Source organism: Podarcis cretensis (assembly GCF_951804945.1).
Source record: "Podarcis cretensis genome assembly, chromosome: 5".
Taxonomy (NCBI): domain Eukaryota; kingdom Metazoa; phylum Chordata; class Lepidosauria; order Squamata; family Lacertidae; genus Podarcis; species Podarcis cretensis.
Genome location: NC_137174.1, coordinates 11836743 through 11858303, shown reverse-complemented (window position 1 = coordinate 11858303; position 21561 = coordinate 11836743). Strand labels below are relative to the sequence as shown.

General features: G+C 47.0%; 1 protein-coding gene across 34 annotated transcripts in view; it reads left to right on the top strand.

Annotated features, from left to right (window-relative positions):
- The window catches only part of SORBS1 (sorbin and SH3 domain containing 1), a 200782-nt gene that overhangs the window by 72607 nt on the left and 106614 nt on the right, over nt 1-21561 (top strand). For 9 of the 34 annotated variants that reach the window (XM_079975043.1, XM_079975034.1, XM_079975017.1 and 6 more), the window contains exons 1-4: nt 2519-2894; nt 9112-9167; nt 16068-16139; nt 21269-21364. In XM_079975043.1, coding sequence (XP_079831169.1) covers nt 2860-2894; nt 9112-9167; nt 16068-16139; nt 21269-21364 — 259 coding nt within the window. In that variant the 5' untranslated portion in view covers nt 2519-2859. Of the gene's footprint in view, nt 1-2514; nt 2895-9111; nt 9168-16067; nt 16140-21268; nt 21365-21561 lie in introns of those variants that run through there. The other 25 variants (XM_079975023.1, XM_079975018.1, XM_079975022.1 and 22 more) reach the window with 10 other exon arrangements.

The window sequence follows — 21561 nt, the reverse complement described above, 5'->3', positions numbered from 1 at the left end:
GCAAAGTTCTTAACCCGAGGCACTATTTCTGGGTTAGCAGAGCCTGTAACCTGAAGCGTATATAACCCAAGGTACCACTGTATTCAGGATTCAAAAGCTTGTAATCCTCAGTTTAGGCCATCTCCTCTTTCTTTGCCGTACGCCAGCTCATTCCTGACAACGCAGTGTCTTCAGATGGCAGCCACAAATGCTGGTCCAAAGTCAGCCCAAAGCAGAGTGCCAACAGTGGCTCCTGCATAGTCACAACCAGGGAGGAGTCAAGGTCCAAGGAAACAGAACCTGGGCAGAAGATCCCCACCGTGAGGGACAAGTTGCTTAGATAAAGGAGCAAGTTCTATTTGTAGTTTTTTTCTTTTTTATTTATTTAACATAATTGTTACAAAATATAAGCAAAATATTGCAAATACATACATACATACATACATAGATACATAATCTTTCAGATAAGCACATTTATATGAAAAAAGGAACAAAAGATAAGAAAAGAAAAAAAGTTGGAAGAATTTCTTCCAAGTTTATTCTACAAATATCTCAATATGAAAATAATAATAAAATTTCATTGACTTCCATCGCTTACACTGCACTTCCTATATACATTTTAAGCAAGATTGTATCTGTTATCCCGTATTTCCCCCATACAATCTCACACAAATATTCTAATCAGTAAGTTTTCTAAACCTTTCATAAATCTATTCTAAACATAACCAATACCTTACATTTGATCCTTGTCTACATAAATAATCATTTAGACATTTCCATTGTTTCTGGATTATATTCTTTGGTTTTTGTCTTATCAAATCAGTCAACGAGTCAGGAGCAAGTTCTAAGGTCAATACATCGTTAGGTCTAACAGTGTTTCTCAAACTTTGGTCCCCAGCTGTTGTTTCCGAGTATGTTTCCGAGCACAATTCAAAGTGTTGGTGCTGACCTTTAAAGCCCTAAACGGCCTCGGTCCAGTATACCTGAAGGAGCGTCTCCACCCCCATCATTCTGCCCGGACGCTGAGGTCCAGCGCCGAGGGCCTTCTGGCGGTTCCCTCATTGCGAGAAGCAAAGCTACAGGGAACCAGGCAGAGGGCCTTCTCGGTAGTGGCGCCCACCCTGTGGAACGCCCTTCCAGCAGATGTCAAAGTGATAAACAACTACCTGACATTCAGAAGACATCTTAAGGCAGCCCTGTTCAGGGAAGTTTTTAACGTGTGATTTTACTGTATTTTTGGTTTTTATGGAAGCTGCCCAGAGTGGCTGGGAAGGCCCAGCCAGATGGGCGGGATATAAATAAATAATAAATAATAAATTATTATTATTGTTGGACTACAACTCCCATCCTCCCTGACCACTGGCCCTGCTAGCTAGGAATGATGGGAGTTGTAGTCCAACAACAGCTAGGGACCTAAGTTTGAGAAACACCAGTCAGGTATGTCAAGGCTGGCCCTTGTGGGTGGTGGGCTGCTTAGGCTAGTACTGCAATTCCCCCCGGCGTCTAAGAGGATTGTGTTGTAGGCCTTAAAAAGTGGCTTAGATTACAGTGGGTTAAGATAGCAGAGGCTTAGCGTGGTCAGAGCTTGCTGAGGCTTATGCCGAGAGTCACATTACATGAGAACCAAGTCACTTCTGCATAAGGCAGCGTGAGAATCCGGCCTGCATTTTTGTCATGTTTGGTGAATGCATATGTGCCTCCCAATGTACACAGAGGCAAGCTATGACTAGTAGCTGATTCTTCCCTGTGAGTATGCGGTGAAGCAGAAATATTTTGCCATGTGTCAAACCCCACTGAATATTTTGAGCACAGGAGCATATGTTTCCTATGTGGAAGTTATTCCCATGCAAGGAATTTTCTTCTGGTCCGGGCGGTCCTGATTCTTCCTTGGATTACCGTGGCCCTGCCGTGGTTGCTGTCAATTCTCTCCTCACCCCCTATAAAGATATTTGCAATTTCAATTCCGCAGAGAGAGACTGTGAGCTAAAGGCTCCAGCCGTTTCCATTTCCTGTTCATTTATTTAATGTTACTTTTATGTCCCAACTTTCCCCCACGGAGTTCAATGTGTACAGGCTTCTCCCTCCATCTCCATTGAATCCTCACAACAATTCAGCGAGGTAGGTTACGCCAGGAGATGGTGACTGGCCCAAGTACACCCAGTGGGCTAAGTGGAGATTTGAAAGCTGATCACCCAGGCTCCTGCCTGATGCTGGAACCACACAAGCTCTAGTTCCTGCAGAAAATTCACCCAGGGGGAAAAACCAACAACAACCCACTGCGAATTCCCCATTGCTAGAGAGAAAACAAAACCCACAGCCCTCCTCCTACTGAGCTGACGACTGTAGAAATATTTGCCTGACAGCCGGTGTGATCCCTGCCCCGTAGAGCTGGAACGGGTGGCACGCATAGTAGATGCCGGTTATTTGAAAATGACGACATTCGGCCACCCTCTGGCCACCATCACACCGAGGCTGAGCTTGCCTGCTTTCCTCATGCGACACATCCTGGTTTCAGCCCACTGTTTCTGCAAAGGACTTTTTCCTCCTCTTCGAGCCGGCAAGTCCCTCTCCACCGATTCCACCCCGATCTGCCAAAAAGAATTGCGGTTCTGGCTGCTGTCCAAGTGAGAGGGAGACTGTGCCAGGCTGGCTGGGAGGAGGAGGAGGAGGAGGACGAGGCCAATGACATGACTCAGATGAGCTCTTCTAATTATAAAGCACAGCCGGGGGTGGGATGGAGTATTTAAAGGTGTCAGAAGGACAGAAAGACTGTTTCCTGATGCCAGTTCTTCCTACACTTCAGCCAAGCAGGACACACACAGCATGCTTCGGACTCGGGGTGATAACTCTACGCCCCAGTTGAAATGAGGAGTGCAGAATATGGCACCTGCTCTGGTAGAAGAACCTGACCAAAGGTAAGGGGGCAGTGTGTCCAATTTTAGCTCTCTAGTACAGTGGTATCTCGGGTTACGTTACCTTCGGGTAACGTAATTTCGAGTTACGAACATGGCAAACCCAGAAGCGTTTTATCGCGCCATGCGTGTGCGCAGAAGCGACGCCTGCAGATACGGACTTTTCGTATGGGCTCCCGGGACAAATTAAGTTCGTATCTGGAGGGTCCACTGTACTTTGGTTCTCAAACGCCTTGGTACTCAAACAACTTGGAACCCAAACACTGCAAACCCGAAAGTAAGTGTTCCGGTTTGTGAACCTTTTTCGGAAGCCAAACGTGCTCTGTTTTGACTGTTGCACTTCAGATTTGAATGCTGAGGTCTGTCTGTTTTTGCTATTTACTTTGCGTTTTTGTGACTGTGTGGAACACTGCAGTACATTGTTTATTACTTTCAATTTATGGATCAGTGGTTTCGTTAGATAGTAAAATCCATGTCAACTTGCTGTTTTAGGGGTGGTTTTTAAAAGTCTGGAACGGATTAATCCATTTTGCATTACTTTCTATGGGAAACCGCGCCTTGGTTTTGGAACGCCTTGGTTTTGGAACAGACTTCCGGAACGGATTAAGTTTGAGAACCAAGGTACCACTGTAAATATTTCTGGCCTCTTGTATAGTTTAATTTCTAGTCCTGTCCTGGTTTTTGAGGCATTGCTCTACTGCAGCTGTTGTTGAGAGAGTTTCTGATATTTTTTTTTAGAAGGCTCGGAGCTGGTCAGAGCTACAAAGGTCTATATCTATCACACATCCAAAGGATTGGCAAGGGTTATGCGAGGAGACCTGTGAGATGCCTGGAGGTGTGCCATTCCTGTTGCAGCATTTTTGTTGTCATAATGGCAAGCGCAGTGATCCGTCAGCTTGGGCCTTCCTAAATTCAGACCTCGCCTCTGTCATTAACCTGTTAGGCAGGCTTAGGCCGTCCTACAGCAGCAATACAAGAACAAATTACTGACCTACTTTACAGGGTTGTTGTAGAAGTTTGCAGTACAATGTGGCTGATATTTTTTTACATGGCATTGTCCTATTACAGATTGAATAGCAGACTAATTGTTACAGTTAGATAGTATCACATATAAAGAACTTTATACATTTTCTCCTTACAAGTCTAGTTGCTGATCACTATAATTTACCTGTGCTTTGGATTTTGGGGGTCAGACTGGTCTGCAATTTAAAAAAAAAAAATGGTTTAGGACAATTTTTACCTTGGCTCTTTGCCTGTGTGAAGCAGACCAATGTCTGCTACACTCAACCCAGAAATAGTGCTTCAGGTTAAGAACTTTGCTTCAGGATGAGAACAGAAATCGGGTGGAGGCCCCATTAGCTAGTGGTGCTTCAGGTTAAGAACAATTTCAGGTTAAGTACGGACCTTCGGAACGAATTAAGTACTTAACAAGAGGTACCAATGTAGTTTTATATAGCAAGTTTTTTGTAGCAAGGGCCAAAGACCTGCTCTGGAATGTATTCATGGCTTGAATTGTAAAAAAGGCAATACATTAAAAAAAATACAGTGGCACCTCTGGTTACGAACTTAATTCATTCTTGAGGTCTGTTCTTAACCTGAAACCATTCTTAACCTGAAGCACCACTTTAGCTGATGGGGCCTCCCGCTGCGCGATTTCTGTTCTCATCTTGAAGCAAAGTTCTTAACCAGAGGCTCTACTTCCGGGTTAACGGAGTCTGTAACCTGAAGTATCTGTAACCCGAGTGTCAGGGAACTGCCATCAGAGCAGGTGGTGGAAGGGCTCAAGGAGGTTAGGAGAGACTTAACAGCAGAGGAAGGAACCAGCAGGGGGAGAGAAGGAGCTCCGAGGGAAAGGGAGTCGGAAGAAGGGGTCTGGGACAACGAAAACAGTGAGGAAGTTTCAGGACCTCCTATAGGGACACCCACACCTCGCCGGAAACTGTCACGCCGAGAGTCCAGAAGACGCGTTTCCGTTAAGGAGCTTTTATGTTGGAAGAGATTCCGCAAACGCCCACTGTCGGATTCTGCCAGCGACTGAGGGAGCCATGCTTAAGGGCTCCGCTAAAGACAGAGTTTTGCTAAGCTGAGCAAACCCTGAGGGACTAAGCTTTTACGCACAAGCAGCTCATCATCCCATCACACCGAGGTACCACTGTATTGGTAATGGGGTGAAATGAATGGTCTGGGAGCATCTGGTGTGGTATAATTGCTGAAATTAAGCAGGTACATACAGACCTTATCACTCCCTTGGATGGGAGAAGACTGGGAGAGTAGGATATATTTCTAAAAATACGTGTTCAGGTTGCTTTCTTCACACCATTGCAATATTATCAACACGGGCCAAGGTTGTTGGCATCTTTCTTTCATATTTTTTGGTCAATTTTTTATTAAACTTCATAATGTTCACATATATATTCCAGATTCCAAATTTATTATACATTTCTCTTTAAACCTTGACTTCCCGGCGTTCGCTCCACACTGTTCTTAATCCCATCCTGTTTACAATATTGCATTCTAACCAACATTTCACCTAAGACACATAATTCTATTTCATGTGTTATCAACCTTCTACCACTCCTCATGTTTCAAATCCTGCTCGCGATTTCATCTGATTATATATTTTTTCAGATATTCCAAAAAGGGCTTCCATTCTTCCATGAATAGTCAGCCATTCTGGTTTCTTACTTTTGCCGTTAGTTCCGCCAGTTCTTCATAGTCCATTCGCTTTAGAATCTATTCTTCTTTTACTTATTTCTTTCATTTTTTAAGCAACTAGTGCCTAGGTTGATTCAGTTGTCCAGAATAGGCCAGCATGACTTCTGCTTCCTAAACAAAGCCCACATGGAGACTTTCTGTCTCTCTGGAGCACAACAGGCTAAGAAAGAAAGCACATTTCTCCTAAGCTACCTTTCAAAACAGGGTAAAAGTAAAGGGACCCCTGACCATTAGGTCCAGTCGCAGACGACTCTGGGGTTGCGGTGCTCATCTCGCTTTATTGGCCGAGGGAGCCGGCGTATAGCTTCTGGGTCATGTGGCCAGCATGACTAAGCCGCGTCTGGCGAACCAGAGCAGCGCACGGAAACGCTGTTTACCTTCCCACTGGAGCGGTACCTATTTATCTACTCACACTTTGATGTGCTTTTGAACTGCTAGGCGGGCAGGAGCTGGGACCGAGTGACAAGAGCTCACCCCGTCTCGGGGATTCGAACTGCCGACCTTTGGATCAGCAAGTCCTAGGCTCTGTGGTTTAGTGCCACCCGCATCCCTTCAAAACAGGGAGAACCATATAAAGATCCTTGGAGGGAAGGGTAGGGGGAAATGTAATACAGTAAATACAAAGAACAACACAGTTCGCACTGTGTTTTAGTTCTGAGGAATATGAACTGGGGAAGAAGATGAAAAACTTGCTAACCCACAATACGTCCACCAGCGGATAGGCTGCGAGCTGAAAGTAATTTAAGAATATATTCCCATTGTTCATTTAATTAGCAACAAAGGTCCAGTGAAAGGAGGAAAGACCATCTGCCACCAAAGCCACATTTTAACCACAAGTCTATAACTCTTTCGTTCTGTGTTCAGGACCAGGATGCTGAGATACATTCTCTAAATGCAGCAACGCTGTAGAAAGGCCAGGAGTGAATGGGACAAAAGTGAATGCATTCTTTTATCAGCAGAAACGGGGACGCCAACAACATCTCCCTCTCTTATTCTTCGGTGTTTTCCAGGGGGAAAAAGAGCAGAACATTCCATTAGTTTGCCTCTTAGCAGCCTGCCCCCATGGGACCCCTGTGCCAAAAGGCCCCCAGTATTGATGTAATGGAGTCGCAGCTGTGGGCAACTCTGGCAGCAAAACGATGTCACTTTAAGCTATGGCCTCATTGAATGTGATTTGATTGTTCAAAGCTAGGGCTGCAAAGGGGAGCAAAATGTTTGCAGCGGAAGCAACCATGTTCTTCACTCTTAACTGAGCATTATCTGTAGGACATTAGCACATCTGCAAGAAACACTAGGTAAAGGTAAAGGACCCCTGACAGTTAAGTCCAGTCGTGACCGACTCTGGGGTCGTGGCTCTCATCTCGCTTTACGGGCTGAGGGAGCTAGCATACAGCTTCCGGGTCATGTGGCCAGCATAACTAAGCCGCTTCTGGCGAACCAGAGCAGCACAAAGAAACGCCGTTTACCTTCCCGCCGGAGCGGTACCTATTTATCTACTTGCACTTTGACGTGCTTTCGAACTGCTAGGTTGACAGGAGCTGGGACTGAGCAACAGGAGCTCACCCCATTGTGGGGATTCGAACCGCCGACCTTCCGATCGGCAAGTCCTAGTCTCTGTGGTTTAGACCACAGCGCCACCCACAAGAAACACTAACAGATGGTAAAGGGGGGGCGGAGAGTAAAGGGAGGGCATTTGTAAAATGTATGCCCTCTGAGTTCCCTTTTGAGCCCAAATATTAACCTTAGCTTTTCTTCAAGCAACATGGAATATAGCCATTCATAGGGTGCATTCAGACTTCCTTTTGCGCTGCGCTTTCCAGGCACATGTCTGGGCTTTAAAGATTCACATCTGAGCATTTCTTTCTTTCTTTCTTTCTATCCCGGCGCTTTCCCTGGGGAAACCAGTGTTTTACTGCTGAATTGGAGCAAACAATAGTCCATGGAAAACCTGGCCTGTGTCTGAAACATGTGCTTAGAAATGTTTCACAAATGGAAGTCTGGATGAGCCCTCAAATGTCGGCATCCATGGCAGCTGCCATTCACCATGTTTCATGCACAAAAATTAATGTGCAGAAAGAGCCAACACATCACGGCAGCAGAATGATCCCACAATAAGACCTTACGCAACATACAGGCAAGACACAACTGGGCAGGCGTTAAGAAACCAAAGTGTTTCCTACAGCGCATGACACCATGGGTCAGCCCACACAAGGGCTTGAACCCTGAGCGTCGCAAGCAGCCTGCTGGTAGCTCCATTTCTGAGCAGCAAACATGCAGGGCTTCACCCTTAAGTCACAAGGAAGCTTACATCAATTACAATACAACATTGATATTAAAAACACAACATTTAAAACAACAATATAGGAGACACCAGACTTGCAGCAGTGTTGAGTTTGTGTGTGTGTGTGTGTGTGGAATCCCGAGGCAGACTACCTAGAGCAGTTTTGAGATAAGTGTTAACAAATTCTGAAAAGGCAAATCCTTGTTGAGCCAGACCATTTGTGGTTGCCGCATCCCCCAGAACATGATTTCACCTTGGCTCTCATCAGTAGGGTTCCCACTTTTATGTTCTTGAGTTCTCCAGATGTGAGAAAAGAGTAAGGCAGCCAGCCCCATGACAGATAAACACCTGGGATGTGTGTTTTCTTGCTAAGCCTTAAATACTGCGGTTGTCTCTGGCTGCAGAGTTTGATGGGTCCCTCTTCCCCTCACGGCTATGAAAATGGAGTGGGAGAAAGTGGGGGAAAGGTAGTTTCAGTAGGAACGTCGTTTTTAGCTCTTGCACATGTAATATGACACCATTACTGTGGGAAACATGCAGGTGTGGTCTAAGCTACTGAGCCTCTTGGGCTTGCTGATTGGAAGGTCGGAGGTTCGAATCCCCATGACGGAATGAGCTCCCGTTGCTCTGCCCCAGCTTCTGCCAACCTAGCAGTTTGAAAGCACACCAGTGCAAGTAGATAAATAGGTACCACTGCGACGGGAAGGTAAACGGTGTTTCCGTCACAGTGCTCTGTTGCATCAGAAACGGTTTAGTCCTGTTGGCCACATGACCCGGAAAAGCTGTCTGTGGACAAACACCAGCTCCCTCGGCCTGAAAGCGAGATGAGCGCCGCAATCCCATGGTTGCCTTTGACTGGACTTAACCATCCAAGGGTCCTTTACCTTTTTTATATTGAAACTGTTTTTTAGCACTGTAGAACAGGAGTTGGGGCTGAATAAGGTCCTCCAAGCCTCTCTTTGTGTCTCTTGCTCATAGAAGCTAGCCTACTGTAGAAAGGCAAAATGTTATATTAGTTGTTGTGGGCATAGAATCATGGAACTGTAGAATTGGAAGGGACCCTGTGGGTCATCTAGTCCAGCCCCCTACAATTTAGAAAAATGCAGCTGTCCCATGCAGGGATCAAAACTGCAACCTATGCATGATCAGCACCATGCTCCAACCAACTGAGCTATCCAGGCTACTGACATAAACTTGTGACCTTTCCTGTCTTTCATTTCACAGAAAGGATCCGAATTCGCATGTGGAGAAGCCAAGATCCTCTGGCACGATGACTTCTGGTAAGTTGGCTCTCCCTGTATTTTTCTTCCACCTCTTGTCCTCTCGTGAATGACGTATTCTAAGATTACCCGATTTTTTTCAAAGAATCTGGGGACACTTTTTTTTTAAGAGAAAAAAAGTTATTTTTTTTATAAAAAATATTAAGAAGTAATATCTTATCTTCTATGGTCTCCTCTGTCACACGGTCTTCCTCTGGGCTCCGGCCTGCTCTCTTGGAGCACTAGCCGCTGTGGGGTAGGCTCGGGTTGGGCCTGGGCTCGGCCACGTGTCCTTGCCCTCCTGGTGCTCTCCTACCTCTCCTCCTCAGCGGCAGCACAGCAAGGTCGGGGCTCCCTCTTTTTTCTCCTTCTTCTTTCTCTCTCTTCCTTCTCCTTCTCCTCTCCTCCTTCTCCTTGCGCTGGCTCCGGGGTTTTTACTGGCCCCAGAGCACCGCTGGGCAGTTGGCCGGGTGCTCTTGCTCCCGGCTCGATTTGGGTCATGTGTGTGTGTGTCAGCCGTTCCCCCAGTTGACGCACCGGGCGTCCCCGGTTCCCCCTTGGCAGTGGCGGTGGCAGCGGCAGTCTCAGCAGCCCGGAGTCAGCCTGGTAGAGCAATTGGCTCTGGCTGGCTTCAAGAGCTGCTCGCTGCCGTGGCGACCACCATTTTGGCTCACCGGAAGTCCCCATATGATGTGTCTTGTGCCGTTGAACCAATCATGCAACATTCATTCCATACTAATAAATCTACAGCACTTAAAATATAAATCTGGGGACATTAAATGAAATCCGGGGACGTTCCGGGGACAGATTTGTAAATCTGGGGACTGTCCCCGGGAAACGGGGACATCTGGTAACCATAATGTATTCTGCTGGAAGCAATGCAGAGAACCATCCCAGCATTCTAGGAGTAACTTCAGGTATTACATTTGACCGGTACCTGCACCCCTAGCTTCCAGGAACAGCATCCTTACGGAGTAGCTAGATTGAGGGCGAGGAACCTGATGTTGACTAGATGTTGACAATTTTTCTGCTTGGAACGCAGCTGACCTAGAATTCCAAAAAGGCCCAGAAGATCAACAACAAGTCTGGCAAGGCTGCCTCAGATGTCAAATAAGACATTTCCCTAAGCATGCAAATATTTTAAGTCGTATACTTGAGTGTGGGTTCTCCTTTAAGCTGCTGTTTATACTCAGGGGCAAAATGCGGGTTGTGCCCTTGATCTCCTTGATTTCTAATTTATTAGCCGAGCTTGATTTTGAGGTCCCAGAACAGTCCTCGGCTAGAGGTTGGAGGCTGCTGCTGCTGCAAGTCTGAAGTCTCAGCACAGTGTAGCAGTCTATATGATTGAACTCACCAGATCAGGGAGAATAAAAGTGGAAACGGCTTTCTCATTTTCCTCCTGCAGTGGCGGGCAAAGAGCAATATTAGCAAGTCTGCTCAAATTACACTATAGTGGGTTTTGTTTTGCCGAGTTAACTCTTTTTGTCCCTTTGTGCAGATTTTTCAGCCGCTAACAGAAATGTGTTAAAGGTGGAAGCCTTAAGCTGTTTGTTGTGATGTAAGCCCACACATTTAAGCTCCCTGGTAATTTTTTCAACTCAACGGTGTTCTCATTTGCCCACTGTCAGAAGCATTGTGACTCTGATTAACAATTGGTGGGAACCGGTTAGGGATTGTAGGGAAAGATCTGCCAAAAAAGCTGAAAAACATCTTCATGTATGTGACAACGGCCACGAGAGTTTTAATAGCACAAGGAAGAAACCCCAACTAAAGAATCATGGCAAGAAAAATTGATGGATTATGCAGAACTGGCAAAACTGACATACAAGCTACGGGACAAGGATAACTGTGACTTTAAAGATGTATGGGAACCCTTTACAAAGTATTTGAAGACGCAACAAAGCGAACTGGACTCCTTGGCTGGTTTTGAATAAACATTCACAAACTTTTTATTGATAATAATCAGCTAAATAGTTTGAGGATCTATACAACTGTGTAACATGCAGAAAACAGCATTTCTGGAGAAATCAAAGACTGGAACTGGGGGTTGTGTAAGGGGAGGGAGGAAAAATGGGGGGGGGGGGAATAAGGATGATATGTTTCTGGATAATATGTTTTGTTTAAAATTTGGATAAAAAGAAGGAGGGGGGGAAACAATTGGTGGGAACCACAATTGGTGGGAATCTGCTTGTGGGTTTTCCATGGAATTTAGCTGGCCACCCTGAGAACAGAGTGCCAGGTTTGGGGCTTGAACCAGCTGAACCCTTCTTATGTCCTCCCATTCATGGTGTGATGGCCTGGGAATCCGATTCAGAGGCTGAACCGGAGGAATCCCAGCCTGCACAGGAGTCCCCACCTCCAGGGCCGGCTGAGCTGGGGCAGGGCCTTGATTCTGAAGCGTCTGCACCTGTGCCGGATCCTCAGGAGCAGGCACCAGGTGAATCCACTCTGGCTCTGGAGGTGGTTGAGGACTCAGTGCCTGCAGGTGAGTCTCCCCCTGGGCCCAGTAACCCTTCAGCCTCTCCTGAACTGCAGAGGCTCAGGGCAGAGAGGTGAAGGGAACTGGTTTCTCCCAGGAGGAGTGCGCGCCTTAAGGCCAGGAGAGGCGGGTCTCCTGGGGGCCGGGATCGCCACTGGCATCAGAGAAGATGAAGGCCAGTCAGCCTGGTCCCAGGTTGTGGGAGCAACGTCGTTGAAGAGCTGTTTCGGCCAGCATCCAGTCCTGTTCCCCCAGAGTTCCTGTCCTTGCCCGGCTTCTCGCTGTGGACCCTGCTTCGCCCGTGGAGGACTGTCTGCCGACCCTCGACTCAGGTCCTGGACCTCGCCCCACGGTAACCTCCCCCCTGGACCAGCACACATGTACTCTCATCACCTGGTGTCAGTGTAATTAATTTTCACAACGTCCCTGATGTTTGAAGGACATGCAACTCCAGAGTGATTTCTTCTTCTTCTTCTTTGAGGCATACACAGTACTCATGAATGCACTACCTATTAGCTTCTCAGGAATGTGTCTCAAAAAATAGATTATTATTAGCAATGTTTCACTACCACCTCCCATGCTCCCCTAGCCAGAGGGCGTGGTTCTTCTTCTATCCTTGGACTCTGAGGATAAGTCTTCAGAAGAGATTACACCTTCCCAGCCTGTTTGAAGCAGCAGTTACAGAACCATAGAACTGTAGAGTTGGAAGGGACCCAAGAGTCATTTAGTCCAACTCCTGGCAATGCAGGAATCTCAGCTAAAGTATCCCTGACAGAGGGCCATCCAACCTCTGCTTAAAAACCTCCAAGGAAGTAGAGTCCACCACCTCTCGTGGGAATCTGTTCTACTGCCAAACAGCTCTAACTGGCGGAAAGTTTTCCCCGAATGTTTAATCGGAATCGCCTTTCTTGTAGCTTATAGCCATTGGTTCAGGTCCTACCCTCCAGAGCAGGAGAAAGCAACCATGTTCCCTCTTCCCTTGAGATATTTGAAGATGGCTATCATATCTCCTCTTTTCCAGGCTAAACATACGCAGCTCCTTCAAGCGTTCCTCACCAGGCTTAGTTTCCAGACCCTTGATCATCTTGGTTCCCCTCCTTTGCAAACGTTCCAGCTTGTCAGCATCCTTCTTAAATTGTGGAGCCCAGAACTGGACACCGCATTCCAGGTGTGGTCTGACCAAGGCAGAATAGAGTGGGACGTCTGTTGGGACCGCCTCTCCTGGTATGCCCCACAGAGAAACCTACGGTCTGCAAATAATAACATCCTCAAGGTCCCAAGCCTCAGAGAGGTTAGGCTGGCCTCAACTAGAGCAGGGCCTTCTCGGCTGCGACTCCAACCTGGTGGAACGCTCTGTCACAAGAGACTAGGGCCCTGCAGGACTTGACATCTTTCCGCAGGGCCTGCAAGACAGAGCTGTTCCACCAGGCCTTTGGTCAGGGCGCAGCCTGACTCCCTCCTCTGGCAACCTGCACAGAATTTTGCTTAATCGGTTGCCATTAATTTGATTTTAATTAATTTTTATAATGAAATATTTTAGAATGTGTGATTATTTGATTGTTCGATTATTTGATTATCGTTAGCCGCCCTGAGCCCGGCTTCGGCTGGGGAGGGCGGGATATAAATAAAATTTATTATTATTATTATTATTATTAGAATAGCATTAGCATTTTTTGTTGCTGCATCACACTGTTGACTCATATTAAGCTTGTGGTTCACCAAGACCCCTAGATCCTGTTCACATGTGCTGCTAGTAAGCCCATCCAATATTTGTGTATCTGGTTCTTCCTGCCTAACTGCATAACCTTACATTTGTCCCTATTGAAATTCATTTTCAATAGGAGGGAAGAATTAAAAGAGGGCAGACAACTTCTCTTTGGAGATGGGGCCAACTAAAGAACAGTAGAGACATCACCTTGCCAACAAAGGTCTGTATAGTAAAAGCTATGGTTTTCCCAGTAGTGATGTATGGAAGTGAGAGCTGGACCATAAAGAAGGCTTATCGCCGAAGAATTGATGCTTTTGAATTATGGTGCTGGAGGAGACTCTTGAGAGTCCCATGGACTGCAAGAAGATCAAACCTATCCATTCTGAAGGAAATCAGCCCTGAGTGCTCACTGGAAGGACAGATCCTGAAGCTGAGGCTCCAATACTTTGGCCACCTCATGAGAAGAGAAGGCTCCCTGGAAAAGACCCTGATGTTGGGAAAGATGGAGGGCACAAGGAGAAGGGGACGACAGAGGATGAGGTGGTTGGATAGTGTTCTCGAAGCTACCAGCATGAGTTTGACCAAACTGTGGGAGGCAGTGGAAGACAGAAGTGCCTGGCGTGCTCTGGTCCATGGGGTCACGAAGAGTTGGACACGACTAAACAACTAAACAACAACAACAACAAAGAACAGGCTAGCTGGACTTTAATAAGGTTTCAGATAACTGCGGCTCTTTGCTGAGACAACATTCCTCCGTTACCAACACTTGGGTGTGTGAAGAACTACTGTAGCTCTGAATGCTCTCCATGGTCCTGATAAAGCTTGCCTGAATCTTGATTAATCTTGGCTAAATCAAAACGAGATCCATCCTTTTGCTGGAGGGGCGTGCAAAAGGAAAACCTCCCCATACTCTTGCGGCAAACTTGTAAAGGTGTCAAGACATTCTGCTGACGTTTGGGAGTATATCGGGATTTATACATCCCATTCCTCCTTACAGCTGCTGGAGTAGAGGTACCTAGACAGTAAGACGGAAGAAAAAGAAACCTCATCTGAGCATTTACTCCAGAATTTGTTTCATGAGAATTTGGCTTTGGGGGAAAGTTAAGGGGCTGTTTAGACCGGCTCTAGAAGACTGTGTGTGGAAGGGAGAACAAGGCAGCCCTCAGAGAAGGCAGGGATTATTGCAAGAGTCATTGGAGAATGCAAGAAAATTATTCTTCTCCTCTTCCTTCTTTCCCTATTTTGTTTGTTCTGGCTCACCAGTAAGGATAGTACTCTTCTGCCCAAGCACGCTCTCTCTCTCTCTCTCACACACACACACACACACAGACAGAAAATTAGAATACAGCTGATGAAAACCCCAAAATAACAATCTCAGGCTGATAGCATCTCTGCCACGCCACACTGAGGCAGTAATTGATGCAAAAGGGGCCCAAACCAAGTACTGAGTACATATGCATGCTTCTACTTCTCAGAGGTCCAATATCGCTCTATTTGCAGTCCTTGTTTTGCTGATTTCATTTAATATTCTAATTTTCTGAGATTGTTAATTTGATGTTTCCATGAGCTGTACGCCATGATCATCACAATTATAACAAATAAAGGCTTGAGATATCTCCCTTTGCATGTCATGAGTCTATCTCATATATTAGTTTCACCTTTGAAGTTGAATTACTGAAATAAATGAACTTTTCCATGATATTCTAATTTTCCGAGTTTCACCTGTAGACTTCTGTTGTTTTGCATTTGCACAAGAACCCTGAACTGAACTCACCAGATAGTCAGTCGCCACTGCCCTGCTTCAGTTAGTCCCCTCCTCCTTAATGTACTTCCTTTGCTGACTCAACCTGGAATGATAGAGTCCTTTTCTGGAGAGAGGCGTGCAACTCACAGCAACAGTGTTAAAAATAGCTGTGCCACCTTTGCTTTCACAATGCTCTATGTCTTTTAACGGCTGTGTGGGAGGCAGCTGTTCAACAGGTTCAGAGTTTCGCTGGCTAGGGTGGTCGTAGGCGAGAAAGGCAGTGCTTTACCTGTCCCATTATCAACCTTTAGTAATTAAGGGCACAACGCCTCTCAGGAAAAGAAGGGAGAAGCTGCTGGAAACTCTTGAGTGGGAGAGATTGAATGAATGTGAGCAATGAGTATGATCTTTTGGAAACGACCGATTAAGTGATTTTATGGTATGTTCCAATATTAGGTAAAGGTAAAGGGACCCCTGACCATTAGGTCCAGTCGTGACCGACTCTGGGGTTGCGGCGCTCATCTCGCTTTACTGGCCGAGGCAGCTGGCGTACAGCTTCCGGGTCATGTGGCCAGCATGACTAAGCCGCTTCTGGCGAACCAGAGCAGCGCATGGAAACGCCGTTTACCTTCCCGCTGGAGTGGTACCTATTTATCTACTTGCACTTTGACGTGCTTTTGAACTGCTAGGTTGGCAGGAGCAGGGACCGAGCAACGGGAGCTCACCCCGTTGTGGGGATTCGAACCGCCGACCTTCTGATCGGCAAGTCCTAGGCTCTGTGGTTTAACCCACAGGGCAGACAATTTGCATTTTTCTTGAGTGTCCCCTTCCCTGAACTAGGGTACCCATTGCACGGGGCATCATGCTCCAAGTCTGTTTCCTGTTCCTTGCTCTTGTATCTTCCGTATACAGTGGGCACCTTGGAAACTTTCCTGTCCTTGTGGATTCAGCATAAGAAGGTTGTACTGATCTTTTCTGCTCTTCTTTCAGAATGCAAAGAAGTTGAAGTTGGAAGCACTGTTGTGAATGGCCTGGTACTGGGCAGTAATGGACAAGACAGAGGTATGTTGAATAACAATACAAAATAGTAGTAGTAGTAGCATTAGTATATGAACCACCTTCTACACAAGCATCTCAAGGCAACGGCAATAAAAATTGAGGGGACACAGGTGGCGCTGTGATCTAAACCACTGAGCCCCTTGGGCTTGCTGATCAGAAGGTCGGCAGTTCGAATGCCCGCGACAGGGTGAGCTCCCGTTGCTCTGTCCCAGCTCCTGCCAACCTAGAAGTACAAAAGCACATCAGTGCTAGGTGATCAATAGGCACCGCTGCGTGGGGAAGGTAAACAGCATTTCCGTGTGCCCTGGCACTTGTCATGGTATTCCGTTGTGCCAGAAGCGGCTTAGTCATGCTGGCCACATGACTTGGAATGCTTTCTGTGGACAAACACCGGCTCCCTCGGCCTGAAAGCGAGATGAGCGCCGCAACCCCGTAGTCATCTTTGACTGGACTTAACTGTCCAGGGGTCCTTTACCTCGGTCTCGGTCAGGTATACAGGCCTCGGCCCTGTATACCTGAAGGAGCGTCTCCACCCCCATCATTCAGCCCAGACACTGAGATCCAGCCACTCTGAGCGGCTCCTAATAGAGTGTTAAAAACAATACAGCATTAAATATTAAAAACTTCCCTAAACAGGGCCGCCTTCAGATGTCTTTTAAAGATAGGATAGTTGCTTATTTACTTGACATCTGATGGGAGGGTGTTCCACAGGGTGGGTGCCACTACTGAGAAGGCCCTCTGTCTGGTTCCCTGCAACCTCACTTCTTGCAATGAGGGAACTGCTAGAAGGCCTTCGGCGCTGGATCTCAGTGTCCGGGCTGAACAATGGGGGTGGAAATGCTCCTTCAGGTATATAGGACCGAGGCCATTTAGGGCTTTAAAGGTCAGCACCAACACTTTGAATTGTGCTTGGAAACGTACTGGGAGCCAATGCAGATCTCTCAGGACCGGTGTTATGTGGTCCCGGCGGCCACTCCCAGTCACCAGTCTAGCTGCCGCATTCTGGATTAATTGCAGTTTCCGGGTCACCTTCAAAGGTAGCCCCATGTAGAGCGCATTGCAGTAGTCCAAGCGGGAGATAACCAGAGCATGCACCACTCTGGTGAGACAGTCCGCCGGCAAGTGGGGTCTCAGCCTGTGTACCAGATGGAGCTGGTAAACAGCTGCCCTGGACACAGATTTGACCTGTGCTTCCATGGACAGCTGTGGTATTGTGATGCCTGGTTTATTTCATCCTTTTTCCCTTGGTAGCTTTTCTCCAGAGTTCCAGAACACATAGGTTAATGGGTTAAAAATAAGGACATGAGTGGCGTTTCCATTTTATTCTGCATTCTTGCCACACAGTTTCCCTTGTTTCCTATAGAGGTGAGATCTGTGCTGTGTATGGTAACAAAGGGCTTCTTTCTATACCCATGTTCAGATGCTACATATATGATTCATTAGTTGTATATGCTGCTTGAATCTTTCTGTGCCATGTTTCAACAACCAAAAACCCCTTGGGGGCTGTTCTTGCCATTTTTAAAAGTCACTTCCAGGTTCAGTGTGATGAGTAAGCACATGCTCACATGTCAATTGGACACATATAAATTCAGAGATGCCTGTAGTTGTGAAATAAAGGTAAAGGGACCCCTGACCATTAGGTCCAGTCGCGGCCGACTCTTGGGTTGTGGCGCTCATCTCGCCTTCTTGGCCAAGGGAGCCGGCGTACAGCTTCCGGGTCATGTGGCCAGCATGACTAAGCCGCTTCTGGCGAACCATAGCAACGCACGGAAACGCCGTTTACCTTCCCGCCGGAGCAGTACCTATTTATCTACTTGCACTTGGACGTGCTTTCGAACTGCTAGGTTGGCAGGAGCAGGAACCGAGCAGCGGGAGCTCACCCCGTCGTGGGGATTCAAACCTCCGACCTTCTGATCAGCAAGTCCTAGGCTCTGTGGTTTAACCCACAGCGCCACCTGCGTCCCAGTTGTGACTTGGGCTTATTGCCAAAGTCAGCAGTACAGTGTGGGTTACCTATGCTTCAGGTTACAGACTCTGCTAACCCAGAAATAGTGCTTCAGGTTAAGAACTTTGCTTCAGGATGAGAACAGAAATCGTGCTTTGGTGGTGCGGTGGCAGCAGGAGGCCCCATTAGCTAAAGTGGTGCTTCAGGTTAAGAACAGTTTCAGGTTAAGTACGGACCTCCGGAACGAATTATGTACTTAACCTGTGGTACCACTGTATTTCAAAATAAGTTCTGGAGCTTTTCACATACAGTCATACCTCATGTTATGTTTGCTTCAGGTTGAACGTTTTCAGGTTGCGTCCCATGGCGACCTGGAAGTACCGAAAAGGGTTACTTCCGGGTTTCGCCGCTTGTGCATGTGCAGACGCACAAAATGATGTCACACGCATGTACAGAAGTGGCGAAGCGCGACCTGCGCACACACAGACACGGGTTGCATTCTGCTCATGTTGCAAACGGGCGTCCGGAACGGATCCCGTTCGCAATCAGAGGTACCATTGTATAGACTAAAGTTTTCTCTGACGTAACCTTTCAAGCATGGGATGCGGGTGGCGCTGTGGGTTAAACCACAGAGCCTAGGACTTGCCGATCAGAAGGTCGGTGGTTCGAATTCATGCGACGGGGTGAGCTCCCGTTGCTCGGTCCCAGCTCCTGCCAACCTAGCAGTTCGAAAGCACATCGAAGTGCAAGTGGATAAATAGGTACCACTCTGGCAGGAAGGTAAACGGCGTTTCCGTGTGCTGCTCTGGTTCGCCAGAAGCGGCTTAGTCATGCTGGCCACATGACCCGGAAGCTGTATGCCGGCTCCCTCGGCCAATAAAGCGAGATGAGCGCCGCAACCCCAAAGTCAGCCATGACTGGACCTAATGGTCAGGGGTCCCTTTACCTTTACCTTTTAGCTTTCAAGCAGTTTATAACCCAGACTGAAGATGTTTTCTTCTGTGCAAAGCATGTTGGCAAGCAAGCAGTAACTGTTTCAGACAGTGATGCTGCATTGTCAATAATATGGCTGAGGGTGAGCAGAGCTTGCTGCTGTCTAGTGAACGTTTCATTCCAGACTTGCAGAAAGTTGAGGGGACTGAGATAGGAAGACCCTATAGCAGCTCATCTCAAGACAGCAAACCTCTGGGTTCACACTGAATGCCATAGGCAATAGCTGCTCTCTTTTGCAGCTGTATCTTATTTTAGGGTGGGCGGGGGCAGTTGACACGCTGCTGTCAAATTGCAGCTCTTCTGGGATCCTGGATTTCTCAGTTGTTTAATTTGGGCAGCCCCCAGTTCTACTCTGGGGGTTGGGGGAAAAGGCGTCAAAGACAGGAATTCAGCAGACTCCGAGTTCATAAATGTCGTCTTCTGCTGAGAGAATCAGAGGCGAGGAATGTTACGGTGTCGGTTAAGGAAGAGAGGATTGGAAAAGGAAGGCAGGCAGGCAGGGGGAGAAAGGTGATTGGTCTGCATCTTTATAGTTTATAGTGAACATTGCGGAGGGAGGGTTTAAGGTTGGTGGTGGAGCATGTATGTGGAGCAGTTAAACAAAATGGAGAAAAATCCCTTCCCCTTTCTGTAAGATGTGAGTATATTTCAGAGAAAAGGACATCCGCCAGAATCAGGTGCACATACACACACTGTAACAATAACATACTGGCAGTGCCGGATTTATGTATAAGCTAAGCAAGCTTTAGCTTAGGGCCCCAAGAAAATTTAAAGGAAAAAAACTGGATATGCATTTCCAAAATATAAGATAAAAAACAAATAAAATAAAAGCTACATGCAGCAACAGTGTTTTGTGTTGTGTAGGCTCCTACAGTGGTGCCCCGCAAGACGAATGCCTCGCAAGACTCAAAACCCGCTAGACGAAAGGGTTTTCCGTTTTGGAGGCGCTTCGCAAAACGAATTTCCCCATGGGCTTGCTTCGCAAGACGAAAATGTCTTGGAGTTCCTGCGGGTTTCCCCCCCCTTTCCCCCCCCTTTTCCTAAGCTGCAAAGCCGCTTATCAGCTGATCTGCTGATGAGCCGCTTAACAGCTGATTGCTAAAAGCCGCTAAACCGCTAATAGCGCTAATCCGCTAAGCTGTCAATGGGCTTGCTTCGCAAGATGAAAAAACCGCTATACGAAGAGCCTCACGGAACGGATTAATTTCGTCTTGCGAGGCACCACTGTATTTGTTATGCGCAAATGGCTTTAGATACCTATTAGGTCCATAAATTACCATATGGCATATATTCAACACAAAAAACAGCGGCAATTGGTTGTGAACAAAGGGCAGCTGGACATATAAAGGGCCCCATTACCTTCAGTAAGGGACGCGGGTGGCACTGTGGGTTAAACCACAGAGCCTAGGACCTGCCAATCAGAAGGTCAGCGGTTTGAATCCCCACGACGGGGTAAGCTCCCGTTGCTCGGTCCCTGCTCCTGCCAACCTAGCACTTTGAAAGCACATCAAAGTGCAAGTAGAGAAATAGCTTCCAGCAGGAAGGTAAACGGCATTTCCGTGCACTGCTCTGGTTAGCCAGAAGCGGCTTAGTCATTCTGGCCACATGACCCGGAAGCTGTACGCCGGCTCCCTCGGCCAGTAAAGTGAGATGAGCGCCGCAACCCCAGAGTCGGTCATGACTGGACCTAATGGTCAGGAGTCCCTTTACCTTTAGGTCCATAAATTACCATATAGCATATATTCAACAAGAAAAACAGTGATGACAATTTGTTGTTGACAAAGGACAGCTGGACATATGAAGGGCCCCATTACCTTCAGTAGCTTAGGGCCTCATCAAACCTAAATCTGGCCCTTCATATTGGGACTGGTAACCAGTCTTAAACCTGGGCATTCTCACAACAGCAGGAGCATATCTCAGGGAGATAAGAAAGAGGGGAAAGTTACCCTCATTTCTCTAGTCTCCTTCGTGGTGAGGTCAGAGAAGCACTACAAGCCTCCTGTTCCAGACTGCCTGGAAATCGAAGCCTTCTTGGTTTGTGTTGGGGAGAGAGATGCATATGACAGCCTAATGTTTTAATTATCAAGTTTTCAGCCATTGTTTGAATACTTTATGTCATGTTTCCCCACGTGCCCTCCCCCTTTTGTTTCTTCCCAACTTGGACGCACCATCTTCTGTACTTTTATGTTTGCAGCGAATGATGTCCCTTTATGTTCACGCTCTGTTTCTGCTGTTAAAATAATTCCTGTGAAGAAAGTGAAAAGTTCTCCTGGTCTAGTGTTGCCGACAGGTATAATTCTCTCTCTCCCTCTCTCTCTTTTTTATTTTTTTAATTTTTGGTCCTCTTTCCATATATTCTTCCCAGGTCTTTTGCTTTGCCTCCTGGTTGCTAGAATAGTTTTTCTGCACCATCCTCGCCCACCCCACTGCTATGCTGGGCTCTATAAAATTAGACCAGAACAACAAATATGCCAGCAGAGTTCACCA